The sequence below is a fragment of the Sinocyclocheilus anshuiensis genome, unplaced genomic scaffold (genome assembly GCF_001515605.1).
Source record: "Sinocyclocheilus anshuiensis isolate Anshui unplaced genomic scaffold, SAMN03320099.WGS_v1.1 scaffold229, whole genome shotgun sequence".
NCBI classification, from domain to species: domain Eukaryota; kingdom Metazoa; phylum Chordata; class Actinopteri; order Cypriniformes; family Cyprinidae; genus Sinocyclocheilus; species Sinocyclocheilus anshuiensis.
Window position 1 is genome coordinate 567,671 of NW_015537957.1, and position 14,663 is coordinate 582,333.

A 14,663-nucleotide genomic window follows, 5' to 3' on the forward strand; every position below is an offset into this window, starting at 1 on the left:
GCGAAAGTACTTTGTTTGGCCTTCCAAAAGAGGACGATATCCGCTTCGTCATGTCTGGAGCTGATCCGTGCTGGTCGCTGAGGAAATACTACAACTTCGCGCTGTGGATCGCCGGATCGGCTTTCACTGTGGACGAAGCGGAGTCCAGCCCGGGTCGTCACATGTGGTTGCCGCAGGCCTCACAATATGGTAAGGGGCGTAACATTTCCGTCACACGCTTGAGGTATTCGGCCAATCACAACGCACTGGATAGCTGGCCAATCACAGCACACTGGATAGCTGGCCAATCACAGCACACCTCGCTTTTTCAGACCGATGAGCTTTGTAAAAATCGACGCGTTTCAGAAAGGCGGGGCATAGAGAAGAAACAATAATGTACAGTATGTGGAAAATAATGTTTTTTTAACCTTAAACCGCATAAACACATTTCATTACACAAAATAATGTTCATTTTAGCAGCATCATATGACCCCTTTAAAAAATTAAAAATCGCAATTCATGTTTGCAAACAGTCTTTATGAAAACTAATTTCACAGCACGTCGGCTACCTCTGTCCGCGCATGCGCCCCTCTCTCGGCTTCTTCGGCCGAACCGGAAATAATTGGTTGGCATTAGCAACGTTTCGGCCGATCCAGGCCAGAATACAGAGATAGCAGAAGAAACTGAAACAAACAGACAGGTTTGAAACGGTTAATTTACGCGTTTTCCACTGTGTGCGCGTTAGTCTGAATGTGTCGTGATGCATTCGCTGTGTTTATGCTCAGATTGCCTGTGAAGTCCGCATCAGTTTCTCACTATGAACACAATGCTAACAGACTAGCTGCTAGGAACTCGTAAACAATAACAAACACCGAGTGACTGAATTACCTTTTCCTTAAATTAAATCCTGTCCTCTCGCTTGTGATTGAAATACAGTAGCATGTGTCTGTGTAGCGCATTTAATGTCTCTGGCCAGCCTTATGCACAGTTGAACATAGTACAAATATGTTAAAATCATTGATGGTGGTTCTTCTGCACTGATCTCAGATTGAGTCGGTCATGTCAGCTAATAAACTGTGTAACTTACCAATGATTTCGTTTTCGGTTTTGCTGTCTGGATATTTTATTCAAATGCAATTTTATGACAGTGTCTTTTGTCTGAATTACTTAAATCTTCCCCCTTAGAAAACACACTGAAGAACAGGCAAACATTCCTGTTAAGCCTCATACTGAGATTGTGAGGCAAGAGACTATAACAGAATGACAAGGTAAAGTCGTTTGTCTTTTAATCAGAGAATGTTTTTAATCTTAAAATAGAACCACTGTTAAAAAAACACAAGACTTGAGTGATAAACAATGGATCCTTTTCACAGATTGTGATGTGTTTCTACAGTTAGTAAAATTGTAAATCTAGCAAAGTTAACCTATCTATCCATCTATCTATCTATCTATACATTTGCCTGAATTTATTTGATCAAAATCACAGAATAAAAAACAGTAATATTGTGAAATCATATTATTACAGTTTAAAATCACTGTTTTCCATTTGAATGTATTGTAAAATAGCCTATACTTCATTTATGTGATGGTAAAGCTGAATTTTCAGCATTTCCGAAGGATCATGTGACACTAAAGACTGGAGTATCGATGCTGAAAATTCAGCTTTAACATCACAGAAATATGCTTTAAAGGGGTCATATGATGCATTTTTAAAGATCATTGTTTTGTGTATTTGGTGTAACAGAATATGTTGACATGCTTTAATGTTCAAAAAACACATTATTTTGATAAAGAATATCTCTTTGGTTTTGAGACTTTAGTCTTTGCAACTTCAGGGATCTTATCTATTCACGAACAGCTTGTAACACTCCAAAGAGAAAGGAAAACTTGAAATCGCATCATATGACCCCTTTAACATAGTTTTAGCATAGTTCTTTTAAAATATAAAAATATTTCACAATATCAATGTTTTACTGTATTTTTCTAAATAAATGCATATTTTGTTTTACTTTTAAAAACATATAAATAATGCTTATAATTACTGCCGCAAGGGTGTTTTTAATAAAATGGCTGAGGCAATGATGGTAAATGTGATATCTCTCTTCTGACTTACCTCTTTTGAAAAGTTGTGGAATTTTATTTATTTATTTATTTTGGAGCAAATGGGAAGGCAAACATTTTTGCTGTAGTCTCCCATTTTTTACCTATGAAAATGTATCTTAACTATCACAACTTTTGAGAACCCCAAAAATGCAAAAAGGGTCCATCTTCAAATGTCCCACTACTATAAAAGCACCTTCTGCTGAGTTTGTTTTCAGTTTCGGGTGACAGGTTTCAGGGTGTAGGTTTCAGTTTAACATCTGATGTGTCTACATTCTGAGCATGTTTGTTACATGGTTCTAAAACTTGGGCTAAATACCTTTTTAATACTAAAGTAAAAATAATTGAGAGAAAGTGGGGGAAAAAATCCACAAGTATGTTTGTGGCTAGATTCTTGGAATTGTAGCAAAAATGGACTTTCTGCTTACATTATTTTTAGCAACTAAGTACGGTTTCTCAGTATTTTTTTAATGCACGTTGTCATGCTGAAATATTTTATTCAGTGTTTTCTGTGTCTTCTCCAGCTCCTCTACCCCTAGAATGCACACGTACAAGAGGACTTCCAGCCCTCGATCACCAACGAATACAGGAGAGCTTTTCACACCAGCACATGAAGAAAATGTGCGCTTCATCCATGATAGTAAGACATGAGATGCACCTTTTAAGCTCAGCACCATTTTCACTTTGGAAAAGTGTGATTTCCATGCATGAGAACATCACTGAAATTGATCAAATCTATAAAAAGCGTGGAAATGCCATTTTTATTCTAGTGATGCTCTGCTTTTAAATATTTCATTGGCTAGAAATTACGCTTTATGGATAGTCATTTTTAAAAATCCTTATTCCATAATTATGTACATGTAAATTTATTGATCAGAAAGTGTAGGAGACTCTGAATTTCAAGACATTAGTGTTGTTGTAATGCTTTTGTTTTTCTTTCTTTCCAGCTTGGCTTTGTGTTTTAAGAGACATTAAATCCCCACAAAATAGTGAACGTAATGATCGTGGACCACAGGAGTATGTGGAGAAAAACCCAAATCCCAACCTACATTGTGAGCTTACTTTTATGTAAAAGTTAACTTAATGTAAAAGTGTTCATTGTACCTAGGCCTGGGCGATAAAACGATATCGATATGATTTAATGCAAACGTGCAGTGTTGGGGTGCCACCAGGACCAGGGTTGGGAACCACTGGTCTAGACCACAAGACGCGCCGCTGCTGCGTTATTCATTCAAAATATTAGAGAAATATAGTAGCTCAATGCGGAGAAGATCTTGATTAGGTTAAAACCGAAACCAAGCCATTCACACAGAACGCATATTCAGCGCATTTTTTAGACAGACAAATATGACTGCTGCATTCGCGGAAGAGATGTATAGAAAGCCATGCAAAGTTAAAACAGTTTAAACTTTTAGAAAACATGTCACGAATTTGTGGAGGTTTATTCCTTTTCACTGCGTCTCATAAGTTTTTTAATGCAGTCTGTGTGAATGGCGCTTCGGCTCTTTGGATTAAGCAATGCATAAATACATGATGCTGTTTTGTTCATAATTGTTTATGCAATTTACGAAATTATATTTGATTTTTATGAGTTAATTTAGACGTAATGCACATTTTTATGGAGTTATTTCCTTGCGTTGACAATTTAAATGCGCTGCATTATTTTGCTCATTGCGCCCTCCTGTGGCCTCGGGAGACAATTAGACCTATACAATAAAGACCAATTTAATCTGCATATAAAACATTAGAAATTAGATATTTGTTTAATTTTTATTGTGTTTGATTGTTAAAACAAAAAATATTTGTTGTTTGTCTCAATAAATTGTGTTAATTATAAATACAGTGGTTCAATTGAAGCATTTTTTTCTATTGCTTTTTGTTTTAAAAAAGGTTATAAAAATGTCAATAATTATCGATACCGAACGATATGAAAGATTATATCGTTGATAATTTTTTTTGCTATATCGCCCAGCCGTACCTATATATGTGGACAAAGTTCATGCCATGTGTTTTTTTTTTTGTTTTGTTTTTTAATCGGTTTGCTTCATTTTTCTTGTCCCTTCTTTCTTTCAGCTTTTATACCAGTGGACCTGAGTGACCTTAAGAAGCGGAACACACAAGACTCCAAGAAGTCTTAAACCGTTCCCTCTCTTTCTGATCCAGCAGTTTTTGTCCTCCCTTTTACATTTGGGACCTTTTTACTCTATCAGTCTTCTGTCGGCCAACAAAGAGCCACAAGAAGATTTAGCCACCTTAGTCCAGAAAGCTTCTCTTTTCTCTGCCTGTTGGACCTGTGGTCTGGACTTACAGGCTGACATCTATTTATGCGTTACATTTTCAAGAGGGCTCTCTGATCTCTCTCTCTCTTTTTTTTTGAGAAAGGATGCTTAAACTGTTGGACAGACTCTACACAAACTTTCTCAAAATGGGACGCAGTCCTGGAATATACTCCTCTTTCAAAACATGTTGATCACCTGATGGGGAGCGACTGACTGTTCAGTTAGTTTCGTAGATTGATTGATTCATAGAAGAATTTAGCGAGTATTGTCTGGTAGGACAGGTAAGTTTGGCTCGGCAAATATTTTTAGTAAACGCACCTCCATTTTTAACTATGAATTGATACCTTCAAAAACTTTTAAGTAGACTTTTCCCACATCTTTCGTTCCCAGCCCTTAAAATAAAATTAAAATAAAGATTACTCTTCTGTTATCTCAGCCTCTCTGCATTGTATTTATCATGGAGTTTGTCTGTTGACTTTGAGGTCATCTGTGTGCTTTTTTGTATGTGTACTCCTAAAATTTGACAACGTGAATGTTTAGCAGATAAATGTGTTTTAAGTTAAAATGCTTGGGAAATCCTCATGGCACATCTTGAAATCACAACCCTATCCAAATGTATGTCTAAGCAAACACTCTATAGAATAGCAATAGCAGTAACAAACCATGTTTCTGACTTGACGAGTTAGATTTTAAAAAAGGGATGAGCGTTTTGGGATGAATGAAATGATACAGGACTGGGAAAGTGTAAAAATGAAACAATGTTTTAATTCCACTTTTCATAAATCCAGTTTAGTATCTGCAATCTGCATTTAGACTGATTCAAGACAGGGTCTAGATTTTGGTAACCCATAATGTGGGGTAATTGTATTATATTTTGATTAGAATCCATTTTGGAGCGAACTGTGAAAGTGAGAAAAACCGGACATTACATTTTCGAGAAGAGTTCAGGTAAGTGGTCATATCATGATCCCATTCTCACCACTTTGTGAGACGATATGATTTTTATAATCGTAAATCTTTATCAAAAGCCCTTATTAGACATATTACAGGCTCCTAATGCATGTCTATATTTTTCACACATACTGTGTATTTATGGTAAGTAGCCTACCTATTTATTGCCAGTCTTTTTTATTAGTTAATTTGCTGATATTATTATATAAAATGACATTAGTTTGGTATTTGGGTGTTTCAGATTTGAATCATGATGAGGATAGATTTTAACATGAATGCTGGCTATTAATCAGTCAGGGGAAATGTTTAGTCAAATATTCCACCTTCTATATAATTAAACACTGGTGTATCCGAATCATTGGTGTTGTTTCCTTGCTTTTCATATCCATGTGTTCATTTATTATTTATTGATTTATGCTTCTGATATGAATCCTCATCATATATTAATATTCAAGTATTTGCTCCTATATGACTCGTTACTCATTTATGTTTATCCTTTATTTCGATTGATTTATGTTTGTATGTAATATTTGTAGTATTCTTCAAAAGAAATATGTTCTGCACATTTCATATATGTTTGAAAGATACGTCGTCTTTACTGGTGTTTTGTTAGATATTGGACATCTTTCAACTGCTGCCTGAGTATTAATGATGTTCTTTTCCAGAAACTGTGTTTTTGTAATATGTGAGATATGATATTTAAAAGTGCTCATTTTGCAGTATTTGTTCTAAGGGTGTGAAAGCAATTTTTAACTGCACTTTAGTATAAATGACTGAATAAGAGATCTTCATTTTGTTTAAACACTTCCTATTATAATTTTTATATTTACATCATTCTTTTATTGTATTAATCATTCATTTATTTAATAATAGGCCTAGTCATTACTCATCTGCCTGGATCTCATTGCATCAAACACAATACAGTTCAATTTAATTCAATTAAAATTCTGAGTACTGTGAAATATACATAATTCACACCTTTAGCATTTGTCCTTGGTCTAAATGGAAAGGATGATTTCAAGTTTTAACTATTCAAAGAAAATATAGATATCCATTTTACATTGTTATATGTCTATTTTTGCTAATAAAAAAATGTTGAAAGCATAGTTCACAAATACAAATAAAACACGTACAAGACAGATTAAAATGTGACCCACAAAACCAGTACAGGTTTTTTATCGGTGCTATATATACCGTAAATATATAAAAACTGAATGTTTGCTTAGTAATATGCATTGCTAAGAACTTCATTTGGATAACTTTAAAGGCGATTTTCTCAATATTTGGATTTTTTTGCACCATCAGATTTCAGATTTTCAAATAGTTGTATCTCAACCAAATATTGTCCTATCCTAACAAACCATACATCAATGGAAAGCTTATTTATTCAGCATATTCAGTATAGATCTCAATTTTGGAAAAAAAAAAAAAAAAGACCCTTATGACTGGTTTTGTGGTCCAGGGTCACAAATAGTTTCAACAAAAATAAAGACCAACAAAAAAAAAAAAGGTATTAAAAAGATCAGTAAATTATTTGCAAATAGAGCAAATTTCAATGGACTTGATTAAACTGATATCTATTTATTACCAGTGGTGGACAGTAGTGAAGTATTTTTACTTTACTCACGTAAATTCAAAAAGTATCTGAACTTTATCAGTGTTTTTCTTCGGAAAACTTTTACTTCACTACATTCCAATGTCTTTTTACAGCACTACATTTCATAAATAAAATATATATATTTTTTTACCTTTAATACTTAAGAACATTTAAAATGTAGTACTTTCTTGTACTCAAGCAAAACGTTGAATTACTTTTACTTGAGTAAAAGTAAGAAAGTACTAGATTTCTAATGTAATTAAGTATTAAATGATATTTAATATAAAACGTAGTGCAGTGGAAAGTACAATATTATGCTTTGGAATGTTGTGAAGTAAATTTTTCTAAAGAAAAACACTCTGATAAAGTACAGACACCTGAAAAGTACTTTTACAGCAGAGTAGAAATAGCTACTTCACTACTGTCCGCCTCTGTATATTACAAATATAAGCCTAAACATAATGGTTATTCGTTAACAACAACAAAATCGTTTTAGTAAGGCTTATAATTAGTATATTTGCATTTGTGAGTTTGGACATTTCGAAAAACAAAAGCCAGAGAGAAAATTGTAGCATTAACTTCTAATATTTTGAAAGAAAATCTGAAGAGTTCATTTGCAAAAACAGTTTCAAAAATCATGGTTTTATTGTGCATTCCAATTAATCTCAATCAAGCTGCAGTTGGGTTATTTTGATTAGGTAAAAAAAAAAAAAAACTAGCTAACTAACACAATAAAACACAATAAAAACACGATAACATAATAAAAAAAAAACATGATTTTTACAAAAAAAAAATTATAAACGGAGTTGTCTGTTTTTGCAAATAAACTCTTCGTCTGTACAGAGGAATTTAAACCGGAAGCGTTCGTCTCACCGATGTACGTCACGAGCGGTCCTGCTATAAAAGCGGCTCCGGCGGCGGCGGCTAGTTGTTTCCTCTTCTGTGAGCGAGCGGTAGCGTAGGGTCAGTGTAGTGCTTCACACGAGCGGGGTTTGTTTTTAGTTAACGGCAGTGTTTAGCTTTAACAAAGTCCAGACGATGGCAGACAAGATGGATATGTCCTTGGACGACATCATCAAGCAAAGCCGGCAGCGCGGGGGCGGCGGGCGCGGCAGCGGGAGAGGAGGTCGCGGTGGCCGCGGAGGCCGCGGTACTGGCGCCGGCGGGCGCCTCGGAAACACAGGAGGAGGCTTTGGAGGCCGCGGCGGCGGATCGGGCCCCATGAGGAGCCGCCAGAACCTGAGCCGCGGAAGAAGCAGACCGACGCCGTACAGCAGGGTAGGAGAAAGCGGAGAAAATCACGGGCGCATCCACACGCCTGGGTGAAGCCCCGTTTTTATCTTTCTAGGCTGCCAGCAAACATGGCGGCTAGCTGGCTGATAAAGTACAGACACCTGAAAAGTACTTTTACAGCAGAGTAGAAATAGCTACTTCACTACTGTCCGCCTCTGTATATTACAAATATAAGCCTAAACATAATGGTTATTCGTTAACAACAACAAAATCGTTTTAGTAAGGCTTATAATTAGTATATTTGCATTTGTGAGTTTGGACATTTCGAAAAACAAAAGCCAGAGAGAAAATTGTAGCATTAACTTCTAATATTTTGAAAGAAAATCTGAAGAGTTCATTTGCAAAAACAGTTTCAAAAATCATGGTTTTATTGTGCATTCCAATTAATCTCAATCAAGCTGCAGTTGGGTTATTTTGATTAGGTAAAAAAAAAAAAAAAAAGCAAGCAAAAACAGTTTCAAAAATCATGGTTTTATTGTGCATTCCAATTAATCTCAATCAAACTGCAGTTGGGTTATTTTGATTAGGTAAAAAAAAAAAAAAAAAAACTAGCTAACTAACACAATAAAACACAATAAAAACACGATAACATAATAAAAAAAAAACATGATTTTTACAAAAAAAAAAATATAAACGGAGTTGTCTGTTTTTGCAAATAAACTCTTCGTCTGTACAGAGGAATTTAAACCGGAAGCGTTCGTCTCACCGATGTACGTCACGAGCGGTCCTGCTATAAAAGCGGCTCCGGCGGCGGCGGCTAGTTGTTTCCTCTTCTGTGAGCGAGCGGTAGCGTAGGGTCAGTGTAGTGCTTCACACGAGCGGGGTTTGTTTTTAGTTAACGGCAGTGTTTAGCTTTAACAAAGTCCAGACGATGGCAGACAAGATGGATATGTCCTTGGACGACATCATCAAGCAAAGCCGGCAGCGCGGGGGCGGCGGGCGCGGCAGCGGGAGAGGAGGTCGCGGTGGCCGCGGAGGCCGCGGTACTGGCGCCGGCGGGCGCCTCGGAAACACAGGAGGAGGCTTTGGAGGCCGCGGCGGCGGATCGGGCCCCATGAGGAGCCGCCAGAACCTGAGCCGCGGAAGAAGCAGACCGACGCCGTACAGCAGGGTAGGAGAAAGCGGAGAAAATCACGGGCGCATCCACACGCCTGGGTGAAGCCCCGTTTTTATCTTTCTAGGCTGCCAGCAAACATGGCGGCTAGCTGGCCCCTGGAGCTTCTCTGGGAGTGTAGCTCGTTAGATATATATTGTGCATAATGTGTTCTCTCCCTAAGCCCTTTGTCTTGCCATCCGTGTGAGCTTCAAGCATCGCGCGTCTGGAGCGGCTCGTGGATCTCCTATCCTGCGGCCGTCGACGCCATTTTGGAGACGGCTGATCCTTTTCATTCAGCCGAAGCTCTCTTTGTTTTCGACGACATCCAGCGCACATCCTCACACGGTCTGCGTCTTGTGATTTTTGAAGAGTCTGCCCTTTTTTGTGTGTGCGCTAAAGCCCAGCTGTAAGAGGGCCTTCGTTCTTCGCTGGAGTTCGGCTTTTGTTTGGGAGGGGCTTCGTGGTCTCAATGTCCTTGAAAGCAGAAATATAGTATAGTGTTGGAGCCGCACAGGATAAATGGACTTTGACCATCTCTATCCAGCTATTATGGAGAATCCCCTTGATGATAATTTTTAGTTTGAGCTTAGTGCCTCACTGGCCTCCAGTGTTTATGTAAGCACGTTCAAAATGGCGTGGGCTCAAAATGGACGCTCCGAAGCGGCTTCAGATGCCGAGCATGGACACTTTTGATGGCCTCGTTTTAACCACCTATTTTGGACTTGGCCGTGCTCCTTCTCACCGGAGACCAGTGGAACATCCCTATCCACCTTTCTGGAGGCCTGCTGGGATTCATTTGGAGTGAACGGCAAGAGACTCCTGGGTTTCTGGTAGCTAGTTAGCTTGCTACCAAAGAGGGTGGGCAGTTTCTAAGGGAATATAATGTTTACAACAATGGGCTACATTGAGTTCACTTGATGTTTACCCTACTCTTGTAACTGGTTATTTTGATGTTATACGTGTAATGCATGTATAGTCTTTTGAATTAACCCTCTGGTTTTTATTTACTTTAATTCTTGACAGTCAAAACCGATAGGATACATTAAGGGTAACTTTTTTTTTTTTTGTGTACTGTTTTGTATAGTTTATATTGTTTTGTTAGTGTTTCATACACTATATTAATTCCAAAATTAGCACCATTCATACATAAAAAAAATACATAAGTTATTTAAGTGTTAAAACTATAAAATGGTCCCAAGGTATTTGGTGTGTGTGTGTATATATATATATATATATGTATATATATATATATATATATATATATATATATATATATATATATATATATATATATATATATATATATATATATATATATATATATATATATATATATATATATATATATATATATATATATATATATATATATATATATATATATATATATATATATATATATATATATATATATATATATATATATATATATATATATATATATATATATATATATATATATATATATATATATATATATATATATATATATATATATATATATATATATATATATATATATATATATATATATATATATATATATATATATATATATATATATATATATATATGTGTGTGTGTGTATATATGTATATATGTATATATATGTATGTGTGTAGATATATATATATATATATATATATAATATGAGGGTTGTGTATTTGATGGTTGCTTTGTGTTTTAGACATTTATCAAAGACTAGTTAATCTGTGTTGAATATCCCTCACGTTTGCATTTTCTGTTTTTCCAGTTAATTTCCTGTGCAAGTCATTTTTACCATGAAGATCATGTGTGACTTAAAACCGTTTAGCTTTTGTCCACATTTTCATCTGTGTAGCAAGTGCCACAAAAGTCACCAAGTTTTGTACCATTTCGATGAAGTACAATTGTTAAATCAATGTAAACTCAAAAAATGACCAACCACCAGAGGGTTAAGCTGGCTTCCACTGAGGTCTAGTGATTTGCACATTCAGTAAAGTTAGAACAGCATAATTGAACCAACTCTGTACATGTGCTACCAGCTGTGTCCTGCATTGGTTTACTTGTTTGTAGTGATGGGGTGGGCAGGGATTGCTGGAAATCGCAGTGAGTGCACTGGGTGCCCCTGGCCTTGTTGAAGCGGAGCCCCCTGCTTGCCCCAACACCCAGCCGAGTGGACTGTCAGTGACAGACTGGGGACCCGAAGTCAGCAGGTGCGTTCTCTCTCATCTGTTGCAGCCCAAGCAGCTCCCAGACAAGTGGCAGCATGACCTGTTCGACAACGGCTACAGTGTGAACGCTGGCGGTGGAGGCGGCGGCGGTGGTGGTGGTGGAGCAGCAGGTGTGGAAACCGGAGGAAAGCTCCTCGTGTCCAATCTCGACTTCGGCGTCTCCGATGCAGACATTCAGGTTGGCACCACTAACTTCTGCGTTGAAGAGTCTTTAAAGGGATAGTTCACCCAAAAATTAATTCGGTCATCAATTACTCACCCTCATGTCATTCCAAACCCATAAGACCTTCGTTCATCTTCAGAACCCAAATTAAGATTTTTGGTGAAATCTGAGAGCTTTCTGACCCGCCATAGACCGCAATGTAACTGAAATGTTCCCAGACCCAGAAACGTAGCAAGGACATCGATGAAACGGTCCATGTGGCTCAACTTCAATTTTGCGAAGCTACGAGAATACTTTGTGTGCAAAGAAAGAAAAAAAAAGACTTCATTCAACAATTCTTTTCCCCGAGATAATTTAATCTGCCATTTTGGGGAGTACCATGATGCATGCACACTTTCCCCAGAATGTAATCACGGTTTACGTTCATGAGAAAGCGTGCATGCTGAACGTACACAACGCTGATTACGTTCTGGGGAAAGTGCGTATCGTTGAATGAATTACGTTATTTTTCTTAAAGTATTCTCGTAGCTTTGCAAAAGTTGAGCCACTAATGTCACATGGACTGTTATACCGATGTACTTGCTATGTTTCTGGGTCTGGAAACATTACGTTGGGTTGCTGTCTATAGGAGGGTCAGAGAGCGCCATCAAGATTCCATCAAAAATATCTTTTGTGTTCCGAAGATGAACGAAGGTCTTATGGGTTTGGAATGAAGTGAGGGTGAGTAATATATGACAATTTTTATTTGTGGGTGAACAATCCCTTTGTGTTTGGATTCTGTAGCTAAGGTATGGTTTGTGCTGCAGGAACTCTTCGCAGAATTTGGCACTTTGAAGAAAGCAGCAGTACATTACGATCGGTCAGGACGCAGCCTCGGCACTGCGGATGTTCACTTTGAGAGGAAAGCAGACGCCCTGAAAGCCATGAAGCAGTACAACGGTGTTCCCCTTGATGGTATGCATGCATCCTTACAAGCTTTTCCTCAGCTTTCTTTTGAGACGCCATCAAATTCTGAAAGCCTCCAACAGGCCTGAAAGTCATTGGGAAGCCTGTTGAATTGGTCTGGCAGCAATTCTCAGTCATGTAAACTCTCTCTTTCAGGTCGCTCAATGAACATTCAGCTTGTTACCTCACAGATCGACGCACAGAGGCGGACTCCGATGCAGGGGTAAGGATGAACGGGTTTTTTTTGTTTGTTTTTTTTGTTTTTTTTTGTAATGTTTGGCGTGACTGAACTGTTCTTTTTCCTGACAGTCTAAATCGCGGAGGTGGTGGCATGAACAGAAACCGAATTGGGGGCTTTGGCGCACCGAAAGGTCGCGGAGGACGTGGCGGCGGAGGAGCCAGAGGTCGGGGGCGAGGCGGTCGAGGTGGCGGCAGCAGCAAACAGCAGCTCTCTGCTGAAGAGCTGGACGCCCAGCTAGATGCCTATAACGCCAGGGTGTGTAAACTAAGGGGCCGTTTACACTACTGTTTTCAGCCAAAAACGGGAAACTTTTTATGCGTTTTGCCTGTTAGTTTACACTACGACAATGTTTTGGGGACTGAAAATTCATATTTTTGAAAACCTGTTTCAAAGTGCAAGTTTTTCAAAACACCACCGTTATCGTTTCAGTGTAAACACCCAAACGGGAATCTTTGAAAACGGTGACGTCATGCGCGCGCGTAGTACATGTTAGGTATGTAGACATGCGCAGTACGTGTCGATTTTAAAGGCAAGCGCGTACACAAACATACACCACAATGGCGGAGTACATGGTACTGTTGTAGCTGCTCAAGAGTTTGCTTACGCTTCGGCAAAGTGTGGATTTACTTCACCAATATTACAACCAACAGCGGAGACGCATCATATACAACATATAATCGTCACTTGCCTACAGGTACTGTTTACTAACAAGGTGACAGCGCCAACTACTGGTCTGGCGTATGTAATGCAGCGTTTTTGGCTGTTTTTGAGGATATGTGTAAACGTGAATAGTTTAAAACGTCGTGTATACGTGAAACTTTAAAAACGTAAGGGGAGAAACTTCCTTTTGACTACATCGTTGTCGTGTAAACGTAGCATTAATTCAGAGATGCGTTTAAAATGTACCTTATGTTTATAAAAGCTGGTAGTAATCTCCTTTTTCCTGTTGTTTTTCAAACAGATGGATACCAGCTAAACATGTCGAGTCAAGCTGCGTTCCCCGCTGTTCCGACATGGGAGAATGGTCATCGTTGTAATAGCTTTGAACATGCCGGATGTTTTACACTCGTCTTCAGAAGTGATTTAAATTTGTGTATCAATCTTTTTCTCCTTTTAAAATGCTCGTGTTTTTTACCTACTTTGTTTTATTTTTGGTTTCCTTTTTGAGGAAAAACCTGGTTGGACTGTAGGATTTAAGGAATGGTCTTATCTTAACCATCCTTGTGTAGATCATTGAAATAAAAACCTGCAGTATTTAGTAACCACATGATGTCTCCGCTTCCTCATTGTGTACACTTTGCCTTCATTACACTGGAGAACTGCCGACTCAAGCCAGTCTTAAGTTCATGTAGTATTTCAGTGCATAAAACTCATAGCAGATACACTACTCATGTCAGCCACAAGGTGTCGGCAACTTTGTGTTTTGCAAATGGCTTGCACCAGGGGCCTGTTTCATAAGACAAGTTTACCAAATATGACCGTTTTAGTTAGTCTGACTTATTGTCAGTTGATTTGGTTCGAATAAGTCAGACTAACTGAAATAAGCCTGGCTTGTTTGGTAAACTTGTTTTATGAAACGGCCCTCAGGTTATAGTCCGTGTTGGGGGTAACATTACAAGTAATGCAAGTTACGTAATCAAATTACTTTTTCAAGTAATGCTTTACTTTAAAATGTACAACTAATTATCAGAGTTCCTTTTTCAAGTAATGCAAGTTACTTTGTTTCCTCTTCTGTCCTTGTGTTGAGAGAAATTGGGAGTAAGGTACAAAAGCAGAGCTACTTCCTTCAGCCTGAGGCTTATTAAA

At 37.8% G+C, this 14,663-nt stretch overlaps 2 protein-coding genes across 3 annotated transcripts; both read left to right on the forward strand.

The window, feature by feature from the left end:
- The first annotated feature begins 565 nt into the window (after positions 1 to 565).
- mcrip1 (MAPK regulated corepressor interacting protein 1) lies at positions 566 to 4,445 on the forward strand. The gene is made up of 5 exons (XM_016457149.1): positions 566 to 679; positions 1,165 to 1,247; positions 2,604 to 2,719; positions 3,027 to 3,131; positions 4,153 to 4,445. Exons 2-5 carry the CDS (start codon positions 1,240 to 1,242, stop codon positions 4,215 to 4,217), a joined length of 294 nt encoding a protein of 97 aa, XP_016312635.1. The 5' UTR covers positions 566 to 679; positions 1,165 to 1,239; the 3' UTR covers positions 4,218 to 4,445.
- A 3,347-nt stretch (positions 4,446 to 7,792) lies between these two features.
- Positions 7,793 to 14,124, forward strand: LOC107665635 (THO complex subunit 4-like). Of its 2 annotated transcripts, none has more exons than XM_016456587.1 (6): positions 7,793 to 8,184; positions 11,516 to 11,686; positions 12,478 to 12,625; positions 12,773 to 12,839; positions 12,926 to 13,112; positions 13,819 to 14,124. In XM_016456587.1, the coding sequence occupies exons 1-6, from the start codon at positions 7,945 to 7,947 to the stop codon at positions 13,831 to 13,833; spliced, it is 828 nt and encodes a 275-aa protein (XP_016312073.1). In that variant the 5' UTR covers positions 7,793 to 7,944; the 3' UTR covers positions 13,834 to 14,124. The 2 variants fall into 2 exon arrangements, with proteins under 2 accessions (XP_016312073.1, XP_016312062.1); XM_016456576.1 differs by lacking the exon at positions 7,793 to 8,184 and adding an exon at positions 8,921 to 9,310.
- Positions 14,125 to 14,663: the final 539 nt, after the last annotated feature.